We start from the raw sequence: 24,761 nt of genomic DNA, 5'->3' as shown, positions 1-24,761 counted from the left end.
GACCCAACAGTCTATGGAGGTCTATAGAAGAACATTGGATGGTTTCATGGAAGATAAGGCTACCAATGGCTGCTAATCACAACAGCCATGTTCTGCCTCCACAGTCAGAGGCATTTTGCCTCTGGATTCCACTTGCTGAGAATCACATGTCCTGTTGCACTTTTGGGCTCCCCAGAGGCATCTAGCTGGCCACTCTGAGAACAGCATGCTGGACTTGATGCGCCTTTCTTATGTCATTTTACGTTCATCAGCATATATTTGAAGTCATGCTTTTCTGGTCCCAAGGCGCCTCACTTTCCTCTTACTTATATCGAACCGGCTTTTGCCATTTTGTTGCCCATTCACCCAGTTCTGAGACGTCCTTTTGGAGCTCTTTGCAATCTGCTTTTGTTTATCCCAGGGCTCATCTGCATGTCTGTCAGTCCCCGAGTTTTATAGTCAAAGGTATGAGAGGTTCTTTTTTCATCCCTAGGAAAACCCGCTGTTTACTGCTGAATCGGAACAAACACCAATATGCAGAAAACCCGACTGATGTTTGTTCCAACTCAGCAGTAAACAGTGGGTTTTCCCAGGGGAAGTGGACGGACATCTTAGACCCATGACTCAAAATCTTAGGACAAACAGAAGTGGATGAGCCCTCACATCAAATAATTCTGTGTCACCCATGAAGTTGGCCGCCTCACACTGCTCATGCAGGAGGTGGGAAAACATTTTTTTAGAAAAAGAGAACAGCAGACAATTTACTTGAAGCTTTTTATTGTACAAACCTTACCTCCATTTACATAAAAGACATTTTTAATACAAATATATTTAAGAGATATTCCCAGTTTCCTCGGTTCCGCAAGTTATCTGACCAAGACCTGGGGAGGGAGTGGGGTGGGAGTTAAGCTAAAAAGAGATGCACAAGGATTTGTTTATTTTTTCGTCGGCATACAATAAAAGTACACTGTTGTGTATACAAATTTTCCAAAGAAAGACAATCCTTTAGATACACATAGAGAGTAACTGACCAAATACACCTGCAAAAATCAAATTTAAAAAGACATTCAAAGATTTTATTTTTTTTTTAAGAGGACTTCCATCTCAGCAGCGAGAACACCATGTGGATCACATATGTCAATGTGACTGCATAGGCAAAAACCTAGAAGAGAAACAAAGAGGGTTCAGTGTGTTGATTTGCTAAAACTAGTTCATGAGCAATCCTGAGCATCTCTCCGTAATATCTTTTCCCACATTACTGTGTGTATTGCTGTGCTTGCTCTTGTCTCTTGCCCGGCCTACCTCAGGTATGCAGCCTTTGTTCCCCTGGGCCCTGCTAGGCCCCGCATATGCATCACACCCGGCACTTATGGTACCCTATACAGGCATGATAGGGCAGCCATGATGGATCAAAATGGATGACATTGTGCCAGGACTGTGTCTCTCCTTTACAAGCAGCTTGGACCCTTCATGCCACTTTTCATAAGGTTCCTGGGGACTGTGGTGTTATGATTAGAACGGCAGAAAAGCAGCCATGCCACCTAAACTAGAGCAAGGCAGTAAATTGTCTTGGTAAATCAAGACTGGAACTGTGTCACGGATCCCACTAAAAGAGCTGGGGTCCCAGTCGCTCCTAGTTTCTCCTCCCAGGTGGATTATGGTGATTCATAGCCCCATGTTTTAGGTGGGTCTCCTCATAACAACTGTAAAATTGACCAGGGGTGGAGCGGGTTAGAATTGGAAATGTCCAACCCCTTGGATTGATATCAAAGGTGTGTTGTTTTTTAAAGGTGTTTTAAAGGTATTTCTTCCTTTTTGGTTGCTATCTGCCTCGCTTTGTGAGCTTTGCTAAAGGACTTGTTATGTACTGAAGCTCTCACCCTGGGCCAGCAGGGGGATACTGTAGATAGTTATGCAAATGAAGGATCGAAAGTGACGTTCAGTGATTGGATAGTTTGTATGCAAATGAAGGATCGAAAGTGACGTTCAGTGATTGGATAGTTTTAGAAAGTTGCTACAGTTACGTGTTCTGGAGCTCTATATAAGCAGGCTGACTGAGCTCTTCAGTTCAGTTCTGTTCTGGCTTCTGAATAAACAAGAGCTGTATGAAGAATCGCTGTGTCGTCTGATATGTTCACCCACAACTTAACAGGACTAAGTGAGGACCCTGTTTACTGCCTTAAGATTGGCAACTATGAATTTTTATTGCTCTATGATGCTAGGGACTTGGATTTGTACAGGCATGCCAACTCTAGGGGGCAGAGGTTTTCATCAGCCCTCTCAATATTCTTTCTCAGGGGGCTCAGCCCCCAAATATTGAGGGGGCAGAGGAGACCGAACCACCAAACAAGGTCTAACCGGCCTGCACAGCATCTCCCAACCCCATGCAGGCTGGTGCAGACTTCCACTAGGCCAGGCCGGTCTGGCTTGCATGGCATTGGAAGACGTGTGTGATGTCATGTGACCCATGGCGTGTGTGATGTCACACACACGCCGGCCCCCCAATCTTGGGGGGCAACCCGGCTCCTGTAGATTTGTAACACAACTAGATGGGCTGAGGGAGACTGGAGTTATCATTTACTTTGATTGGTCACTTTGTCAATGGTGCTCTTTAATTCAGTGTCACTTGTGAATCTATATGGTCCAAGCCCACCCAGTGAGCTTCATGGCTGAGTGGGGATTCGAACCCTGTTCTCCCAGGTCCTAGTCCACTACACCACACACTTGCATGCAAATGGAAACAAACATATAGGCAACATATATTGTTTTCAGGTGATTTCACGCATGTGTCACGGCAGAGGCAATTCATCCTTTGCCCCAGGGAAGGCAGTGATTCTTCTTTAAGAAGGCACTCGTCCTCTGCAGTTTTCACAAGTCATTTGGGCAAATCCATACCGTGATCAACTCCCGTCCGGAAACCAATGTCCCCACTGTGGAAGGACGTGTGGATCCAGAATTCGCCTCCACAGTCACTGACGGACTCATTGTTAAAACCATGTTTATGGAAGACAATCTTACTTAGCTACGAGTGATCGCCAAAGAAGAAGAAGATGATAGATGATGATAGATAGATAGATAGATAGATAGATAGATAGATAGATAGATGATAGATAGATAGATAATAGATAGATAGATAGATAGATAGATAGATAGATAGATAGATGATAGATAGATAGATAGATAGATAGATAGATAGATAGATAGATAGATAGATAGATGATAGATAGATGATAGATAGATAGATAGATGATAGATAGATAGATAGATAGATAGATAGATAGATAGATAGATAGATAGATAGATAGATAGATAGATGATAGAGATAGATAGATAGATAGATAGATAGATAGATAGATAGATAGATAGATAGATAGATATACAGTGTGTCTGTGTGTATTGTAAGCGAGGACATATACTCACCACTGCTGCAATATCTATTTGGTAGTATTTAAAATGATCCGGATGAGATTTCACTAGATAGGTAGTATAGGCTTGCACAACTGACGCACTCAGGTAGAAGAGAGAAGCAATTACCTGGTAGAAAGCATCCTGGAAAAGAAAACAACACAAAGACCCTAAGACCAGCGCAAGAGAAGGTGTCCCCACCGTATCCCTGTGCCAGAGAACACCCGACACTGGTGAGAAGTTTGTTTTGCTTAGTGGCAGTTTTATAGGATACGCTGCCATGACTAACAGCTTTAGAGGGAGAGTTTGTATCCAGGAGGAGAGGAATGCTGTATTCTGAGCAGAGTCGGTGCCATGCTTTTCAAAAGCACGCAAGGATCACGCACTTCTGGACAAGAATCTGCCAGGGCCTCTGAACTGGGCATGCCTCAGAACTAAATGGATGCCAAATCCAGAGCAGCGACTCATATTAAGATTTGGCAGGTAGCCTTCTCTGTGAGTGGGTACTTTGGGCTCTGTTTAAATGTATTTCTCATGGCATACTAAGGCTGGTTCTGATATAAGGAGAAGCACCCCACAGTGCTCACACTCTGGCCCACACACTGCACTTCACAGCCGCAGGGAGGAGTTTAGAAGCACTGGCTTCCATTTTTACACAAAACACAGTTTCCTGTTTTGTGTTTGAACACTGGAAACTGTAATTTGTTTAAACTCCAGTTTTATGGCACCCTTTTCCTCTGCTTATCCCACCAAAATTTAGATGATATGACACCTGATGCATGGATAAATAGCACTGTATTTGGGGCAGGGGGTGGGAGAGTATACTGGTATTTTAATTTCTCCAAAGAGACTTACCACAGCAACCCAAGCTGACTTCCCTCCATGAGCGCCACACATATATAGGAACAAAAGCAATGTTGAAATTACAAAGCAAAACACTGAGACGAACATCACCCAGCCTTGACTCATTGGAATATAAACTTTTGTGGAAGCCACCAGGATCCAGACTAGGCCGCCAAAAACCTACAATAAAATGTAATAAAAGTAGTTCAGTCAGCAGCCCTTACAACGGTTAATCAGATCTGTTCTGGAAGACCTCAGTTTTCGTACAAATTACTTGGCTGGAGAACTCCATCGCAAAATGCAGAGAAGTACACATTTTGAAGGATGGCTGTGATTCAATTCACATATTGTTTTGGAAAGTGTGCTTTTCCTGGTTCTGGGAGACCAGGGGGCAGGAGAACACGTTGCAGCAGAAGAGGGAGATGTCTGTGCCTCTTCTCCAGCCAGACTCATCTCTGCCTCCCTCATCCTACCCTCCTGATTCAGCTTCTGCCCTTGATTCTGAACTGCTCTCTGCCACAGACTCTCCCAGCTCACTAAACCCTGTTACCTCTTCAGCTTGTGACACCTCCTCCTCCCAGTCTTCTCCCTCTTTTCCCTCTGTCCACTCACTGTTGTCCCACCACCAATCCCCTGGCTCTGAACCTTCTTCCCCTGGGGGTTCCCTTGGGGGTTCCCCAGCTTGTGCTTCCCACAATTCTTCTGCATCCAACCAGTTTTGCAACAGAATTTTGCTTCCCAGGTTTGACAATATAAGTACTGCTGGGCCCCTATCAACAAATGGCTTACTACTATTAGAAATCGAGGTTTGCTTGCCACCAATAGATCCACGCTTCCCAGGAGCACTCAATACAACCCTAAAGTCCCCCTCCAACATGTTCACAGAGGAAGTTCACAGAAGTGTGCATGCACACGAAAGCTCATACCTAGAACTAACTTAGTTGGTCTTTAAGGTGCTACTGGAAGGAATTTTTTGTTTTGACTATGGGAGACCAACACGGCTACCTATCTGTAACAGAGGAAATAGATATATTTCTTGTTAACGCCCCTCCTTTTAAAGCCATAGATCACTGTCCAAAGGCTCAGGTTTGCAGAATGCTGAAGATTAATTGGCTGCCGTAGTGAATTTTTAGGTTATTGGAGAAATCTGCTGCTGTATCTATATATTGATATCATAGAATCATAGAATTTAAAAGTTGAAATGTGGCCTAAGGGTCATCTAGTCCAAACCTATATATAATAAAAGAGATTTTAACAGTTGTTTTGGTTATTGTTATTATATGGATATTGTAATTTTATAGTGGTGTGGTTTTTTTTTAATGTTGTCAACCATCCTGGTATCTAAACGGATGGTTTAAAAATGGAATAAATAAATTGTAAACATTTAAAATAAAATAAAATTTAAGTGTTGTTAGAAAGATCTTATATCCAATCTGGAATAAATGCAACTCAAAACATATTCAGCAATATAGGTGGAAATGGAATGAGATTAGTACACTAGTATTTGGTGTCCATTTGCATGTACACACACTCTCACTAAGATGCCTATGCAGAGCGGGAGAGAGAATTTTAATTTCTAGATTAAAATATGTTCTCAGTGCTTACAAAATGCCATATGCTTTTAGGTGCATAGATGTTCAAACCCAAGAGTGGCTGTTCCTCCCTCTCTTTCCCTCCCTCTCCATATGTGTGAGTTGAGCAGTTACTGTGCATAGCAACCAGCCATTGTGAACTTTCACCACGTCTCATGGTGAATGTGCACTTAATCCTTCCATTAAGAGGGAACTGTGCACATTTCCTGGTAAATATACATCTTTTCCTACAGCCCTTGGGAAATATTCATATATCAAATGAATTTTGTATATTCTCCGGTCATTCTGCGTAATCCCCAATAGGCTGGTAAATGTGCACAACTAAGAGGGAACTGTGCACATTTCCTGGTAAATAAACATCTGTTCCTACAGACCTTGGGAAATAGGCATATATCAAATGAATTTTGTATATTCTCTGGTCATTCTGCATAATCCCCAATAGGCTGGTAAATGTGCACAACGGTCAATTGTTATGTGCATTAACCACTCAGTGGGTTGGTGCTGTTTTGGCTTCTGAAGGAACAGCACTCGGAGAACTGAGATTGACATTAGCATTGACAGTGGTGTTGGTGATAAGTAAGAGGTACCAAGAGGGAAGTGTGAGTGTAGCGCCAGTAAGGCAAAAGGCAGTGCTCCGCTCTTGGCATCCCTCCAGCTGCTGGAGATTGCCACGCCTCTCCGTACAAATGTAACTATTCTTAGAACTAAAGGCGCAATGTTGGGGTGGGGTGCCAAACATCCCCGGCCAGTGTGCATTGGAGGAGAGGACCAGTAATATCATAGCCAGGAGCTGCCCCTCCTTCCACAAACATATTGGCATGAAAGGACCTGGAACAGCTGCCCAGCCCAGCTTTCAAATGCTGCTCACCTTGTCATGCTCAGCTGGCAAACATACAGAAGCCCTGAATGAACATTGCCAGCCAGCAACCCAAAACGTTACGGCAAATCGACCAGAAGCCAACCTTTGCCACTAACAATTTAATGCTACTTCACAAAATTTATGCACATCTTGATTGTTTACAAAAGAAATGCAACCAAAAAATGCAGAATATGTGGGGAGGGGGAGATGAAACTTAGAGATCTACACTAGCACCTGCTAATATTATGTCTTGTTCCTGTTAAATTTACAGGAGCCAGTAATAAGGTGACTGTCCTGTCTGGCCCCAATTTTGCCCATATTGCACAATAATATAGATGAAAGGAAATAAGATTCATTTTAGCCGCCAAAACCTTTGCTCTCTTGTTTCAGCATCACCTGACTCCTGGTGTCTATATATATCGCTGCCAATCTCTCGTAACAGCACATGTTAAAAAGGTGTGGTAGATTTATTTTCCTCTCAAGCTAGATTTGCTGTCATGATTTTTACCTCTGCCCTTTTTGCTTTGTTTTCAAACTAAGCCATCTTTCTGTCAGTTGCAGAACTTTCGCTCATATAAATTAGTCTTCTACCACATTTGTATAAGCAGGAAAAAAGATAATAGAAGATAAAGGATTCATTCTAGCAGATTCTCTAGTAACAATAGTTCTGTTAATGTTTTCAGTTTGAGATATAAATGAATGAAGATGAGATGGAACATTCTTGGGAGTGAAGAAAATTTAAAGCAGTTCATGGCCAGGCAGTTCCAAAGACAATGGGGAGGGGGTTGTCAACCCCAAGACCTAAGAGTTAAGGATTTTGTTTTGGAAATTAAAGGAAATCTATTGTTTGGAACACACTGGGGAAGCTAATATTCCCAGATCAGGCTTTTGATGACATTAATAGTACCTTGTTAAAGAATGTGGAACTTAGTTCCTTTCTTTGTTATCTGTGACGCATATGCCCATCGGAAATCTCTAGAAGTCTAGAGAAAATAATATACTGAATTAGCTTCCTCCGCCAGAACTTCTCTGGCTTTGGGGGCAGGAAAGCTCTTTCTTCTCTTTCTCATCGGGACAACTCAGAAATAGACTACAGTATTGGGTAAGACTCTTTAGGGAACAGCAAAATGCATCAAACAGCCTTAAAGTAAGACTTTTTAAATTTGCTTTTTGCAGTCTCTGTGTTGGCTATGTTCCCTCCTTTCACACCATGCCTTGTAATTATGTAAATATTGCTTGATTTTTCCTGAAATAAACTAGCTACTTCTACGATCTTCTCTCAGATCTTTTTGATTTGAGAGTATATGCTGTCAGAGTGCACAATGAGGCTCAAGCAGGTGTTTCATGGGAGTTCTTACTTTTCCTAGTTAGCTTATAAAAACATAAGAAGAAATAGTGGAAGGGGGTCCATTAGGGGAAATGGGGTACTGCCTCACCAAACTCTGCCCTTAACCAGCCTCCACCTGCCTGCCTTCTTACATACACCCAGTATATTCCTCCCTATCAGTTTCCTTCTCCTTACTCTCAGCGTTACCACGATAGAACTCAATAGGGTCAAAACTAGAATCAGCCAGCTCTGACTGTCATTGACTCCAACTACAATTGGGTTCTAAGTCTTCTGCTCTACCAGTCTCTATGGGCACCAGCAACTACTGGAACTGATGGCCCATCTAGCCAGGCATCCTGTTCTCATACTGGCCAGAAGCCCAACCTGAGCACAACAGTACTCTCCCCAGTTATGATCCCCAGCAGTTGGTATTCAGAGGCATAATACCTCTGACAATGTATGTAGAGCATTGCCTTTGATGGCTTTATCCTCCAGGAATCTGCCCACTCCACATTAATCACCATCACTACTTCTTTGGGGACCGAATTCCAAAGCTGAACTATGTGCTGTGTGAAGAAGTACTTTCGATTGTCCATCCTGAATCTCCCAACATTCAGCTTTGTTGGGTGTCCATGAGAGAGGGAGAAAAATACATCTCTACCAACTTTCTCTACACCATGTGTAATAACTTGGTGTTACCTAAATACTGGGGGCGGGGGGTGATGCTCTCCTAAGCAGGGCAGAAACTATACAAACCAGGGCTTTAATTGACTATTCAAGCAGGTAGAGCTTTACAGCACAATGTCTGCTGAGAAGTAAGCTCTACTGAATTAAAGTGTACTTACTCCCAGATAGGTGTGTATAGGACTGCAGCTTCAGTTGATTTAAAAGTGCTTCATATTAAGAGCACTGGATAGAAAGGTACTGATGGTGACAAGTCCCTTTTCGCATACCCACATTCCAGAATTACTGCTAGGAGCAGATATCCTGTGATTGTCTAGATATTATTGAATTCCCTCAGTCCCAGCCAGCATGACCAATGGTCAGGGTGATGGGAATTCTAGTCCAGCAACATCTGGACTTCTGCAAACAGGCTGAACCCCCACCTCCAAGTGAAACAAAGTCCGTGTATTTCTTCATGTGCACATGCACACAAAATTACTGTCAGCTCACCACTTTCTCATCTCCGCCACTGTCTGCTTTTAGGCTGTAATACTTTTTCAGGAGCAATCAGGTCCATCTTGCCAATGTCATTCTAGCGCAGCCATACGTCTGGAATTTCCCAGACATAGCTGGGATTTGGCTGTCAAAAGCAGCATCCAGAAATTTTCTTTTCCTGGTTAAAATGTTTGGGGAAACCCGGATGTATGGCAACCCATGACGAAGTATCATTTGGGGGCGGGGCTATTTTTTTTTTAAAAAAAAGAAAAGCTCTAAAATGTTTTTTTCTTTTTTTAGTGTTTTCAAAAAAGATCACCAGCTGTGGCCCAAAGAAGAAGAAAAAGCTCTACTCCTTTCCCCAAACAAACAAACAAATAGCTCATCAACTCTGGCAAAAGGAAAAAAAGCTGAACAACTTTTGTGTCCAGATTTTCACTTTTTAAAAAAATATGGCAAACCTAGTCATTCTGTACCACCTGGTAGCATCATAACAACCTCCTGGATGAAGTGCCTGTCAACAACTCATCATGCCAACTGACCAAACAAACAAGTTGGCCTAGTTTCATTTTTGTTTTGCTAGTGTCTCATTGTCAGTTAAACAAAACACACATTTTAAAAGCGAGTGAGCATGGACTGCAAATTTGTTTTCGTTTTTGCCCCTCTCTTTATGCAGATGTGTGCACTGGAGAGAAGAGAAATGTTTTGGCTGTAAAGGCAAACCGGGAGCACAGGAAGGTGCCTGTTGGTTAATCTAACTCATGGCTGTCTGAGCGGACAACAGCAGCTCTTCAGAGTTCCAGGCACGGGTCTCTCCCAGCCGTACCTGGAGATGCCAAGGATTTAACCTGAGACCTTCTGCATACACAGCAGATGTTGTATCAGGGAGCTAAAGCCTTGCCCATTCATTCATTTAATGGTGTCACAGGCACAGCAGCCTCACAGCATTGGTCTGAAGGTGGCACCAGTTTCTTCTTCTTCCTAACTTCAGTTCTCAACATTTCCACATCAGTCTATCATTAAAAAACATACCTATTTCTGTAAGCACTTTCCCCTGATATGCTACATGTTGCACAATAGTCTCACCAGATATGCATCTTCATGTACATCTCATGGTTGGCAAACTGCATTGCAAAACCCGGAGGGAGACATATTCCAAAGGGAAGTTGGAACTTAGTTCACATGTTGTTTCAGGAAGTGCCAATTAAATAGGCTCATATTAAAATAAAAATCACTCTGAATTTTTCTATGCAATAGGTGGGGGGGGAGAGAGAATTTCAATAGGCAAACCCATTTAATTCACATTTTCTGAGACAATACGCAAATTCACACTTCCTTCAAAATTCACACTTCACAATTTTGCAGTGCAGTTCTCCAACCATGGAATGTGTACAAAAATGTATATTGGAGGGTAAAGTGTCCATTAAAAATACATATATTAGTGCAATATAATGCAAACAAATGCATTATATTTAACGGAAATTGCATACAAAATAGCATACAAAAATGTGTATATTAGGAGAAAATTGCACTAAAATTCAGATGGATTTTCATGATGCCTTATTTATTTATTTATTTATTTATTTATTTATTTATAAATAAATAAATAAACCAAACTCACATGGAAATGTGGAGAACTGAATTTATTTAACTGGAAAAATGGAAAACAGAGAGAAACCAAAACTGATAAAGACTTGCCCATCCCTCACAATCAGCCAACAGCACCAGGTCCTGTCCTAAACCCTGCTCCACAGATCCAACCCAGGTACCGTTTTCAAGAGCTGATGAACTAACTAAATATGTAAAGTGCTTTCTTGTTTGTATGGAAACAGAAGCTGGCCCACCATTTCTCAGGTGAGGCAGAGCGCAGCAGCCCCAGGCAATGCAGGTTTTAAGTTTCTTTCCTGGTGAAGAGGGTTGGTTGTTTTTTAAAGCAACACAGTAGAATATTTCATCAATGCTACTAAAATGTACCTCGATGGCTATTGAACTCTCTGTTCCCAAGTGGTCCTGAGTTTCTTGACCTGAGAGATGGCTTAATAGTTGGACAGCTGTGGGTACACTAGCTGGAGGAGGAAGCGCATGCCCTACAGAGGCCAGATTTGTTGTCCCACCCAGCTTCCCGCAGCTTGCTGCCCTGAGGCAACTGTCTCATCTCACCTTATTAGGGGTTCAGCATTCTGTGGCCACTGTGACTGCTTAGTCCTCATTAGACTGACTGGAACGTTCTCTCTCTACTTTAGAAGTACAGAAAAAACTTTAGAGAGGGAGCCCTCTACAACGTATGGGGCTACTCAAATCCTACTGCTACCTCCCAGGGGCAGATGGGGCTCGTATAACTGGGAAGGTAGTCCGTCTAGGAGAAGGAATACTCTGGACCTAAGATTCTGCTGCCTTGCAATTACCGTATTTTTTGCTCTATAAGACTCACTTTTTCCCTCCTAAAAAGTAAGGGGAAGTGTGTGTGCGTCTTATGGAGCGAATGCAGGCTGCGCAGCTAACCCAGAAGCCAGAACAGCAAGAGGGATTCCTGCTTTCACTGCGCAGCGATCCCTCTTGCTGTTCTGGCTTCTGAGATTCAGAATATTTTTTTGATTGTTTTCCTCCTCCAAAAACTAGGTGTGTCTTGTGGTCTGGTGCGTCTTATAGAGCGAAAAATACAGTATACTCATTGATGAGAAAGAAGAAGAAAAAGAAGAGTTTGGATTTGATATCCCGCCTTTCACTCCCTTTAAGGAGTCTCAAAGCGGCTAACATTCTCCTTTCCCTTCCTCCCCCACAACAAACACTCTGTGAGGCGAGTGGGGCTGAGAGACTTCAAAGAAGTGTGACTGGCCCAAGGTCACCCAGCAGCTGCATGTGGAGGAGTGGGGACGCGAACCCGGTTCCCCAGATTACAGATTTACCGCTCTTAACCACCACACCACACTGGCTCTCGGAAAGGCTTTGGGAGTAAACCCCAAGGAAAAATCTGAGCATGGAGAAGAAAAGGCTAAGGAGTAAACCCTACACAAATCCGAAATAGTTGGATGGTGCCTTGTACGCCTCCTTCCGGCAACTCCTGCAGCCAACCTGGTGCCGAATGTGTTGCTCTGCTTTCCTTTAGACCCCATCAGCGAGCCTTGTCATCTGGGCAGTCTAAGACCTCCATGCACACTGCCCAGGCTTGCACCCCAATGCGGTCATTTCAGTGCTGCTAATGCAGCAAAAACAACACAGGAGGCAGCAGATACGAATCACTAGTCTCTGCAGCCACAGCAGGCGCTGTGATTCTCCAGCAGTTTGACTTTACCCCTGGAGGCGCACTCCATGGTCTTTCGAGGCAGACGGGTGCCGACGACTGCTACCTCCCTCTCATGTGTGAATCATCAGCAATGGGAGCAACTACTGAACATCTGAAACATGCATGTAGAAGGGGAGTGGCATCAAGACGGGAGCTCCTCCTCTTCACTTTACACGTGTTCCTTATAACAGCATAGGAGCTGCCTTTTGCTGAATTAGACCACTGATCTAGTTCAGTATTGTCTACATACCAGTGTTTCCCAAACTTGGGTCTCCAGCTGTTTTTGGACTAGAACTCCCATCATCCCTGGCCACTGGTCCTGCTGGCTAGGGATGATGGGAGTTGTAGTCCGAAAACAGCTGGAGATCCAAATTTGGGAAACACTTGCCTATAATGACTGAGTGGAAGTGGCTCTTCAGTGTTTCAGGCAGGGGACTTCCTAGACCTAGGTGGAGATACTGGGGGTTGAACCAAGCACCTTCTGCATGCAAAACAGATGCTCTGCCACTGAACTATGGCCCTTATCCCTCGGGGTGCCAACATGAACCCATCCCTCAATAGAAAGGGACCCCTAACCATTAGGTCCACTCATGACCGACTCTGGGGTTGCGGCACTCATCTTGCTTTATTGGCCGAGGGAGCCGGCGTACAGCTTCCGGGTCATGTGGCCAGCATGACTAAGCCGCTTCTGGCAAACAAGAGCAGCACACGGAAACGCCGTTTACTTTCCTGCCGGAGCTGTACCTATTTATCTACTTGCACTTTGACGTGCTTTCGAACTGCTAGGTTGGCAGGAGCAGGGACCGAGCAACGGGAGCCCACCCTGTCGCAGGGATTCGAACCACCGACCTTCTGATCGGCAAGTCCTAGGCTCTGTGGTTTAACCCACAGCACCACCCACGTCCCCTCCGTCCCTCAATAATACTGGGCTACAATTTCCATCATCCCTGGCTATTGGCCATGCTGACTGTGGATCATGGGAGTTGAGCCCACCACCAATATATGGAAGCCACCATGTTGTCCACCTCTTGCATCCTAACATTTGTAGAGATGCCCCTGGAACACGTACAATTGCGCACATGGAGGAGATGCCATCCACATGATTTAGAGGCGTGTTAAGGATGCAGTTCATAATTACTGAGGGTTCGATCCTCTTTAGAAGTTAATTCTGGGCAGGAGGGATGGGGAGAGAAGTTGGTTTCCTTCCCACCCCCTGGAGAGGAATCGTTGCTGAATACATTCAAGCAGCAGCTATTTTTAAACCACATGCAAATCCACTGCGGAGGAATCTGCAATGGTCAATTTATCAACACATTACCCGAGAAGCCAGCGCAAGGCAGAGCAAATGCGGAGTTAATGAATACTGCAGGCAGAAAGGCACCCCCAGCCATGTGCAGCAGCTGAGAGAGAGGGAGGAAACTCAGGGAAACCCTTGGTGTGGAAATGGGGAAATAACAAAGAATGTTCCTTTTCCTTTCTTTCTTTTGTGAGGTGCTGAAGGGTAAGGCAATGTCTGTTGGTTCCAAGACAATGTTGCTTTTGTTGCTGGAATTAGTCTGACGGTCTCAAGAGACAATGGAGTGTACCTCCAGGGGTGACGTCAAACCACAAAGGTGCCCTTCCCAGGATGGAAGCCTGTGCAGTGTGTGTGGAGGTCCTGGGCTGCCCAGATGACAAGACTCGCTGATGGGGTCTAAAGGAAAGCAGAGCAATACATTTGGCACCAGCTTGGCTGCAGGAGTTGCCGGAAGGAGGCATAGAAGACGCCATCCAACTGCCTTAGGGACTTCACTCAGGATTTGTGCTGGGATTCCTCCTTAAAGCCTTTTCTTGTCTCGAAGATGTTCTGCAAGGCAGGTTTAGGATCACAGTTTTCATTCTCCTAGATAGACTACCTTCCCAGGCTCACAGGCCCCATCGGCCCCTTCCAAGACAGTACATAATTAAGATCAGCCTTTGCCAACCAAGTGCCCTCCAGATGTTTTGGACCACAACTCCCATCAGCCCCAGTCTGAAACATCTGGAGGGCACCAGGTTGGTGGAAGCTAGGTAAGAGCATCCAGATCCCCCTGCCCTGATTCACTGGGCTTCTGTGTGCAGGAAAACAGTCTTCAGAAAGACGTCCTGATCACACCATACATCTTGTTTTAGAAGATGATAGAAGAGGAGAACCCAGGGCTGCTGTTCTTCTAGATCAGGGTTTCCCAGACTTAGATCTCCAGCTGTTTTTGGACTACAACTCCCATCATCCCTGGCTAGCAGGACCAGTGGTCAGGGATGATGAATTATGGGCACCATGTCCTTTTGCACCTTAAGAGTGACAGTCTTATTACAGCATAAGCCTTCGTGGCTGCAGGTGCTCTACCTGAAGGTTTCCTGTAGTGCCTTCCCCAACCTAGTGCCCTCCAGAAGTTGCTAGACTACAGCTCCCATCATCCATTACCATTGGCCATGCTCCTTGGGGCTGATGGGTCCTGCAGGCCAACCTATCTGGAGGGTAGCAGGCTGGCGAAGCCTGGCCTAGGCAACAATAAATTCTTTTTAGTATTTTATGGTCCCGAGGGCTCTTTCATGTTACAGACGCTCCATGTTATGGTATGAATTTGTATCCCGTTCTAGAGCTTCCCTGTGACCGTAGCACCTCTTCTTGTGCAACACTGTGCTTTGACTCAACACACAAACTGGACTGGGCTGCTTTCCCCCAGCTACGTGCTGCATTTGGAAACTTCTGAGTGACGTGGTATGACAAGAATGACTGGTGTCAAATGCAGGGACAACTCTCTGGGTTATAGGGAAACAAGTGTAATATCTGCTGCAGGGCATGTTGCCAGATCATGGGCAGGTTGATTCATTTGCTAGCAATGAATACGTCAGACCAGAAGCGTAGGAAGGGGGGTGCAGGGGTACAGGCTGCCCTGGGTGTCATCACTGAGGGGGGTGACAAAATGGCAAAAATATCTGTGTGGTTTTTTTAAAAAAAAGGGCTCACAACACTTTTGTGGGGGGGGGAATAACTCCCGCACCAACTGCACCCCCTTCCTACGCCACTGGTAGCTAGGTGAGACGGGGGGCACTGTGTGTCACACTGTGGGGCCTTCAGCATGCCTGAGTCATGCGTCTCTCCTGAGGGGGAGGCTGCCTGCAAGCTCCATGCTGCTTTTTCTTTTCTTTTTTTCTTTCTTTTTGGAATATTTATTGAATTTTAGAACAATTAATGATACAAATCTCATTCATCGTTTTATTTACAATTATTCTCCTTCCCCTCCTCTGGACTTCCCTCAACTCCCCCTCTGCTGTGTTATTTAGTTTTATTTATCGTATCCTGCTTTCCCGACACAAAAATAAAAACCCTTATCATTTCTCTAAAATATCTGTTACTCAAATGAAGTTGTGATAGTTTATTCAAATCCCACCAGTGAATCCAGTCCATTCTGTTGTTTCTGCAAATAAACTGTAAATGGTTCCCAGACTCTTTTGAAGTCCTTTTTGTCCTTCTCTCGTAGTTTGTCTGTTAACTTAGCCAGTTCTGCATAGTTCCTCAGCTTTTCTTGCCATTGTTCCTTTGATGGAATTTCTTCCATCTTCCAATATTGTGCAATCAAGATTCTTGCCGTTGTTGTAGCATACATAAATAATGTCCATTTTTCTTTTGGTAGCTCTTGATTTAAGATTCCTAACAAAAAGGCTTCAGGGTGTTTGACAAAATTCATTTTAAACTTTTTTTTTCAATTCATTGTATATCATTTCCCATTTTTTTTTAAATGCACTTGCATTCCCACCACATATGACAATATGTTCTTTCCTTTTCCTTACATCTCCACTGCACTGCTTTTTCATGTGGGGCTTGCGTCTGCTCACCACCTCAGCTGCCCTACAGCTGAGGGGGAGGAGGCTGAGAGGCTCCATGTAGCATGCCCTGCCTTGGCTCGCCCGCCCCCATGGGCAGCTTGCCCCACCCCCAGCTGCAGGACGCGCTTGCAGCACCAGGCACCCAAGTGGCTAGCTACGTCACTGCTTCAGACAGGCATACAAAGTTCTCTTAGAAATGGGCATAGGTTGCTTGACACTGACACATTCTTCCCCAGCTTAGGCATGCAGCCAAATCTCCTAATTCAATGGGTGCCTGGGATGTCACGAAGTATGACTGTTCAACAGTGGAATGGACTTCCTTGGAAGGTGGTGGACTCCACTGGAGGTTCTTAAGCAGAGTTTGATGGCCATCTCACATGGATGCTATCGTTGAGATTCCTGCATTACAGTGGACTAGAATTTTACGATTCTATGACGAGTGCAGTGAGGAGGGTAGAATCAGGACAGAATGACATATGGCAAGGTGAACGGGGGCTTCCCAATACATTTCTGGGCAATGCTATATACGTTTGGGGGATTTGCGAGAGAAAATTCAGTGAGTGGAAGCTTCTTCTTAAACAAAGGTCGCTTCATTGATGGAGGTCTCTGGAACAGGAGGAGTAGGGAACCTTTGGTTCTCCAGATGTTTATCGAATCATAGAACTGTACAGTTGGAAGGGATCCCAAGGGTCATCCAACCCCCTGTATTGAAGGAATCTCAGCTAAAGCATCCCTGACAGATGGCCATTCAACCTCTGCATAAAAACATCCAATGGTGGAGAGTTCACACCCTCCGAAGGAAGAATGTTCTACTGTCAAACAGCTGTTACTGTCAGAAAGTTCTTCCTGATGTTTAGTCTGACTCTCCTTTCTTGTAATTTGAAGCCATGGGTTTCAGTCCTGCCCTCAACAGCAGGAGAGAGAGAAAAGCTTGCTGTATCGTCCATGAGATATTTGAAGATGGCTATCATATCTTTTCTCAGTCTCCTCTTTTGGATTCCAACTTGATCAAGCAAGGACAATAGCCAGAATTGAATTTGAATTCAAATTCAAATAAGAATTGAATTCCATCAAAATCTGGAGGGCCACCAGGTAGCTACTGCAAGCTTAAACTTTTTGTTTTGTCAATTCTCTGGTGCAACCACTCTGTCCCGGAGGCCATTTTGTCCCCTGTTTTTATGCCAACTAAGCTATGAGGCCAGAAAATGGTGCTTCCTCACTAGGCTTGAGCTTCTCCCCTCTCCTATAACTTCACACGTGGCCACATTAAGATGTTCAACCAGAGCCTCATTTAGAGATTGAGAATTTAAGAAGAGCTGTGCTGAATCAGACCAAAAGCCTATATAAATGAGCATCCTGATTCCTACTGTTTCCAGTCAGATGACCATGGAAGCCCAAAACAGCCCTCTTCTATCTGGGTTTCCCAGCAACCTGCATTAAGAGCCATGCTGTCTCTGCCAGTGAAGTCAACAAAGCTTCCTCACAACTAGTAGCCACAGATAGTCTTATCCTCCACGAATTTGTCTAGTCCCCTTTTTAAACCTTCCCAGCTGGTAGCCACCACCACACCTTGTGGTGGCAAATCACATTATTTGCTTTTCTGCTGTGTGAAGAGCGAATTCCTTTTCTCTGTCGTGAATTTCCCACCATTCATCTTTATTCGATGGCCCCAGGTTCTAGCAATATGGGAAAGGGAGAAAAAACTTCCTCCACCTGCTTTTCCATGGACTCAGCTACATTAGCAAAGAAAAAGCACTTTGCATGTGTTGTTTATGCATTGTAACACTGTGCTGTGGAGTTCCGTTTTTGCCAACCTGATTTCTCATGCAAAGTTTAAAGGTAAAGGTAAAGGGACCCCTGACCATTAGGTCCAGTCGTAGCCGACTCTGGGGTTGCGGCGCTCATCTCACTTTATTGGCCGAGGAAGCCGGTGTACAGCTTCTGGGTCATGTGGCCAGCATGACTAAGCCGCTTCTGGCAAACCAGAGCAGTGCACGGAAACGCCGTTTACCTTCCCGCCGGAGCGGTACCTATTTATCTACTTGCACTTTGACGTGCTTTTGAATTGCTAGGTTGGCAGGAGCAGGGACCGAGCAACGGGAGCTCACACTGTCACGGGGATTTGAACCACCGACCTTCTGATCAGCAAGCGCTAGGCTCTGTGGTTTAACCCACAGCGCCACCCGCATTCCTTCATACAAAGTTTACAACACATTTAACTGAAACGCTTCTTTGATGTGTCCAGAATCAGCCCGTGTATAATCTCGCACACCTCTTATCACATTCTGTCTCAGTCTCCTTTTCCCTAAACTAAAAAAATCCAAATGCAGTAGCTTTCCCTCATAAGGGAGTTGCTGCACCCCACCCCACCCCTGATCATTTTTGGTTGCCATTTCCCAGCTCCGCAATATCCTTTCTGAGGTGAGGAGACCACAACTCTACAACATACCATTCCAAGTGTGGTGACACGCCACAGATTTGTATAAAGGCCTTGAGATATTGGAAGTTAGATTTTTTGCCACCTTTCCTTCATGAACCCTCCCATGGAATTTGCCTTCTTCACAGCTGCCTCACACTGGACACTGACCTTTTCATTCAGCTGCACACCACAATCCCAATATCCCTTTCTGGGTTAGCTGGCCGGGGACAGAGACAGAGGTCCCTGAGGGAGGGAGGGAGGGCTTCACAGTTACGCAAGGGATGGGCAAACCCCCCAACCCTTTCAACTGCTTTCTAATATTTTTCTTCTTCTTTTTACATGCTGCAGGCGGGCGACTGGAATCTCTGTTCCCTGGCAGGCAGCCTGGTTTAACAGGTTTCTGGCAACCACTGCACAACGCAGAGCAACCGGGCCATTAATCCTCCTTTCCCCTCCCCTCCAGCTCTGAAGCCACTGGGCTCTCCTCTCTCTCTCGCCACCACCCTCTGCTTAATCTCCCCTCCCTATCAGATTCTCTGCTATTGTGTTAACTGGGTGGGAAGTTGATTTTAAGCTGCAAAATTTCTGCACCCATTCCCTAATCTTTCCTTGGGTGGGCAACACCTGCGCCAGCTTTAGTTCTTGCTATCTCCACAATAGGGCTCCACTGTATTTTATCAGTTTGCTTAAGAGAGGGAAACAGAACTGGGTGTGCTGGGACCTTTGGGCTGTTGCAACAGGTACACAGATTGGTCATCTTTTTGCTCTTACCCTCCAGATAGTCCCTCTTGCTCTTTCTCTCTCTCTCTCTAGGATGGGTGTTGCTATGCATTTCGTACATTCCAGAGACAGCTTTGTTCTCAGAACTTCCAAGTTCATTAGCTAGTGTCCTATAGACGATGTTGGACTACAACTCCCATCATCCCTGGTCATATAGGCCATGCTGGCTAGGATTCATGGGAGTTGTAGTCCAGCAACACCTGGAAGGCCCCAGGTTATAGGAAGATGTAATAGAGACATGGGGGGGGACACCCCCATGACCTAAGGCAGACATAAAACTCTTCACCCGTTTAGCACAGATCTTTCCTCCCTCCAGCCAATCTCCCTTTCTCAGAAAAGGCAGACCCGTTTTGAGTTTGCTTTTAGCTCTGCATTCCTTTCTCTGTGTATTGTGTGGGGCTCTCAAGCCATAAAAACCATTTAAGAGGTCATTAAAATAGATTTACAGGATTGCCAGGATGATAACTAGATTTGTTTTGCCCTCCAGAAATGCATTGTAACCTCTTGGTCCCTTTCCCATCTTCCTACATGTAACAAAAGTAAAGTGGAGCATTCAAATGTACAGTCCTCAGAGGGTGCGATCCTGGTCCTTCTAAGTAAAAGACAGTGGGGCTGCATCAAATGCTGGTTTGGCCTTACCCACTCGGCTGGTTGCTGGCAATGTGCATTAGAAAATAGGGGAGGTTGGAGGCATGGGAGTAGACATGGGAGGCAGGGATGGACAGCTGCCCCCCATAATAAATAAAAATCAATAAAAAATACATAGCTCACTGAGGTTCTGCCCCCACCCCCTATAAAAGGCCTGGCTACGCCCATGCTTGGCGGGTCTGTATGCATAGATGCAAATTTCAAAATAATTGCTCTCATTTAAATAGAAACACAATACATTGCATCACAGTGGGGAAAACTGTGTCCAGATAATGTGTTTGCTTCCTTCCTTAGGTGTTTCTGTCCTTAAATCAGATTAGGGCTGGGTAATCCTTCAGAATAGAGGACTGCCCTCCAGTCACCCTACAAATGGAGGACTCTGCAAAGGAGTGCACACGTCCATTTGACAGCAAGATCACACCCCAAAGCAGCGTAGAAATGCCCTACTTTACTCTTGCAGTGCAAAGCTAGGGTTAGGGTGGCTGTATTTTAAAAAAAAGAAAAAACAAACACAGAAGTCACTTAGACAATTGTGCAAAAACAGAGAGAGGTGCTCGCCCAAGATGGCAGCTTCCAATCAGAAAACACACAAAAACCCAATTTCTGCATGCTGTCCAGATGTTAAAGGCCCAGGTGCTGTCCGCAGAGGTGACAACATTAAGCAGATATTCCACTAGCCCATCCCAACCCCTAGCAACCCAAGAGAAAAGCACTGGCAAAGGTGCTGGAATTTCCCCAAAGTTTAACCTGTTGTAGCAGTAGCAAGTGGACCCAGATCTGCTGGTGGGGGGCTCCTCCAATGAAAGGAATGGCTAAGCACTGTGCTGACTTGGTGGTTAGAGCCAAACTAGATGTGACATAGGACTTCTGCAGAGAGAGCTCCCGAAGTTTGATCTTCCAGCCCCTTGGCTTAGACCAAACATCTCCATCTATTCAACTCAGTCTCACCAGCTGTTGACAGAAGGTTCAATGGAGGAATCCCTTTCTTTTCATTTTACTTTTTATGGCCATACAAACTTTAAATAATAATAGAAATATTATCAAGTATAGCAAATAATGCCACACATCCTGCTATATAAACCATTCAATATTGCTAAGATATATTAATGCAAAACCTTTGATATCATAGTTCACCTTCTCTCTTAAAAAAAATGTATGTTTAACTAGGGTTTGCCACCCTTGCTGCCTCTGCTCACCAACCCCACATACTCATTTGGCAATCGCCGCTTCCCCCCCCCCCCCAACTCCCCCCCCAACTATTACACACTTCACCCACCCCTTAACAGGTTGTCCCTAGCATTTCTGCCACCCCTCCTGCAACAAGCCAAGCCTGCGTCAAGGTTTAACAGAGCTTGCTAAACTGCTGGGTGAAGCACCTACCTTCCTCCATTAAACCTCTCTGTGGTCACATTTAACAGAGCCCTCCGACAGGGGTAACAACTTGAATAAAATATTTGGGGGTGGGGCAGGTAAGGCTCACGACCATAATCAATCAGAAGACATGCACAAGACAAGCACACACACTATTTGAAAGGCAATGCTCATCCACTATGGGGTGTGTGGTCCCCATGGCCTCTAGGAGTTGGCCCTTATGCCCTCCGTTTCTCAAAGAAATACAAATCTAGTTCCTTAAACCAATATACAACTCTGAAATCATAGCATAAACAATATCCAACAATATACAGTATAGCTTGTAAAAGAAAACGTAGATCCATTTGCAAATGCAAATCCATTTCCTTTTAGTAGCAAGCAATCTGTTATGCCTAGTTTCTTTATATACATATGTAAGATGGTGGGATTCCATTCATTCATTTCCTCTCTTATCATTTTATATGGGGGAGGGTTTGTTTTAAGGGCCAAAGCAGACGTGACAATAATCACACAACTAGCATTCCTGTGTGGTTATTTGTCATATCTAAAATGGCCTTAAATTGGACAGTGGTGGGGGATCAGTATGAGGGCAAATTGTTAGACCTCCACACATATACCTTGGCTCTACCCCAAACCATACATGGACCTTTTATAGCTGAAAAGGTGCCAAATAATGAATAAACAATCATGTATTGTTTAAACCACATCCGGTGGCTGCAACAGAGGTAGGCACATAGAACTGTGTACAGACTTTACCTTTAAAGCACATTGCTCAAAGAATTCTGGACACTGTAGTGTGTTAAGGATCACTAGGAATTGCAGCTCAGGGTGTGTGTGTGGTCAACTACAGTACCCTGAATTCTTGAAGGGAAAGAAAGTGCTCTGAATGTGTTTTAAAGGTATAGTGTATTAGCAGCCTTGATAAGAGGCACAAATGTTTAGGTAAAATAACAGGCAGATGTAATGAGCTCTTCAAGCAGTCCTGGGGCTCCCATTCAGCTGAGCTCCCGTACCTCAGACAGATCCCGTACACAGATCCCGTACACAGATCCCGTACACAACAGATCAAAAATCAATAGCTGCAACCTTTCCACTTTGGTGCCAAAATTTCCGCCTGTTTCACACTGCTCAAGGCCCAAGTAGAACCCAACTGTTCAGCTGTAATAGATAATGTGTTGGAATCTCAGGTTTAAAGTCTCCCTCAGCCATGAAGCTCACTGGCTGACCAATCACACACTCTCCTCCTAAGCTACCTCACAGGGTTGTTGTGATGATGAATGAAAGAGAGAATGCCGCCACTCTGAGCATCTTGAAAGAAGGGCTAGATGACAGTGCAATAAACACTTTTCTGGCATGGAAAGTTCTGGAAAGGGAGCATTGTCCCCTAAGTCTGCAATAGCCATGTTCTTCATTGAACTCAATGAGGCTAATATTAGAGGATTGAACTGTAAATTAAGCTAGCTACTGTAAGAGCTGAATGAGTTGCCATTCCTGCTTAACCCCTCACTATCACTTAAGTCTCTTCCAAACTTGAGCATTCATTAATTCTTGTTTGCTTGCACAAAATTTGCAGGTAGGTGATACAACATCCATTGTTATTGAGCGTTTGTTCCAATTAGTTTGTGGGGAGGTTATATGACATCACTTCAGCAATCCACACTTTCCGATGCATTTCCATGCCCTCCAACATTTCTCCGATGAAAATAGGGACGTCCCATTCCATAATGAAAATTTTACTATTTATACCCCACACGTCTTATTGGGTTGCCCCAGCACTCTGGGAAGCTTCCAACATATATAAAAATATAAGAAAACATTAAACATTTAAAAAAAACCTTCCCTATACAGGATTGCCTTCAGACGGCTGGGGGGTTGGATAACTCCATAGCCTCCAACACTTCTCCAACGAAAATAAGGACACCCTAAGGAAAATAGGGACATTCCAGGATCAAATCCGAAACCGGGACACTTGGAACATCTGCATTTACCATCACTTTCCCAACCACAAAACATGGCTGTTATTGTTGCGCAACAAAACTGTGTTTTTTTTAGCAACAGCACAAATCCCCTTTTATTGTGCATTCTGAATTTGCCAGCAATTAACTGGATCTCGCCTGCAAAATAGCAATGGACAGAAGCAGTCTTAATTCTCCACCATTTTTCTAGCTCTACACTGCCCAAACCTTTGCATTTGCACTATGGATGTTTATCCACATGAGAAGTAGAGTAACTGAGTAACCTGCCAGTTCTCTTCATACCAGAGAGTAGCACACCATGCCTTCCCAGTAAGCTGCAAGCTCAGCAGACCTTGAAGATTTGCTCTACTGCATAGGCCACCAGTTCACCTGACTAATTAGCTGCTTGAATGCTACACACACCTGCACGAGGTACACCTGTTTCCACGCACGGATTTGTGCGGCAGGGTATAACCTTGAAGGTCAAATAACTTAGCATGTTCTCAGAATTAAAATATATATGTGCACAGAAGCAAAGCAAAACATTTAGAAGCAGAATTTGAACACCTCAAATCCCATCAACATCTGGTTTTTGGGGGTAATTTCTTTCCCAGTTCTCCTTTTAAAATATTTGATAACCAGTCTAATTTGCTGTTTTTAAAGAAGGGGATCATAGTGAAAAGTAAATGTTCCAGTAAATGAGAGAACAAGGGGGAGAGCTAACCAAACCTGGAAAAAAAAAATTGCTCAGAAAGTCACTAAGAAGCAGAAGCCACAATCCCAAGACACACAAGGGTGAAATGCCTTGTTTGATACAGCCGGACTTTCCTCCAAGTAAATGTTCCTAGGTTTGCACTGGAATGTCCTAGCTACCAGGTTCTGTTTTTAACAGCGGAAAATCATACTTACAAATTCAGGAATGGCCAGAATATCAGGGAAAGTAGCCAGGACCTTCATGCCGCTGGGTAAACTGGAACCGGTGGTTGTTGAAGACATATTTCTGGTTCGCTTCACTTCCAAAACTCACCACGCACACGTCCTCACCCTTCCAAGCCAAATTCTCTTTCCCTGTGCTCTTCTTGAGCAGCTGAGTTCTTAACCTTTTCCCTATGTTAATGCTGCCTGCCCTCCAGGTAAGGAGCTCAGCATAGGTGTGGCCAGCTTAGCAGAAGGACCTGCCTCTTCTTCTGTTTTTGTGCCTGGGGAGGAGTGAAAGGCTGCTCCAAAGGGTGTCATCTTTTGTCACACACTGTTGCAAGCACCTTACGATCGTATCCGAAGGGCAGGTGCAGC

The 24,761-nt window shown here is 44.5% G+C and overlaps 1 protein-coding gene across 1 annotated transcript; it reads right to left on the bottom strand.

Annotated features, from left to right (window-relative positions):
• Positions 1–739: 739 nt before the first annotated feature.
• On the bottom strand, positions 740–24,665 carry MAL (mal, T cell differentiation protein (MAL blood group)). The gene is made up of 4 exons (XM_081855098.1): positions 24,378–24,665; positions 4,240–4,407; positions 3,400–3,528; positions 740–1,141 (listed from the first exon to the last, which is right to left on the bottom strand). Exons 1-4 carry the CDS (start codon positions 24,462–24,464, stop codon positions 1,067–1,069), a joined length of 459 nt encoding a protein of 152 aa, XP_081711224.1. The 5' UTR covers positions 24,465–24,665; the 3' UTR covers positions 740–1,066.
• Between the last annotated feature and the right edge of the window lie 96 nt (positions 24,666–24,761).

The sequence above is a fragment of the Podarcis erhardii genome, assembly GCF_964252035.2.
Source record: "Podarcis erhardii genome assembly, chromosome: 3".
Classification (NCBI taxonomy): Eukaryota; Metazoa; Chordata; class Lepidosauria; order Squamata; family Lacertidae; genus Podarcis; species Podarcis erhardii.
This window is presented reverse-complemented; position numbering and strand designations above follow the sequence as displayed.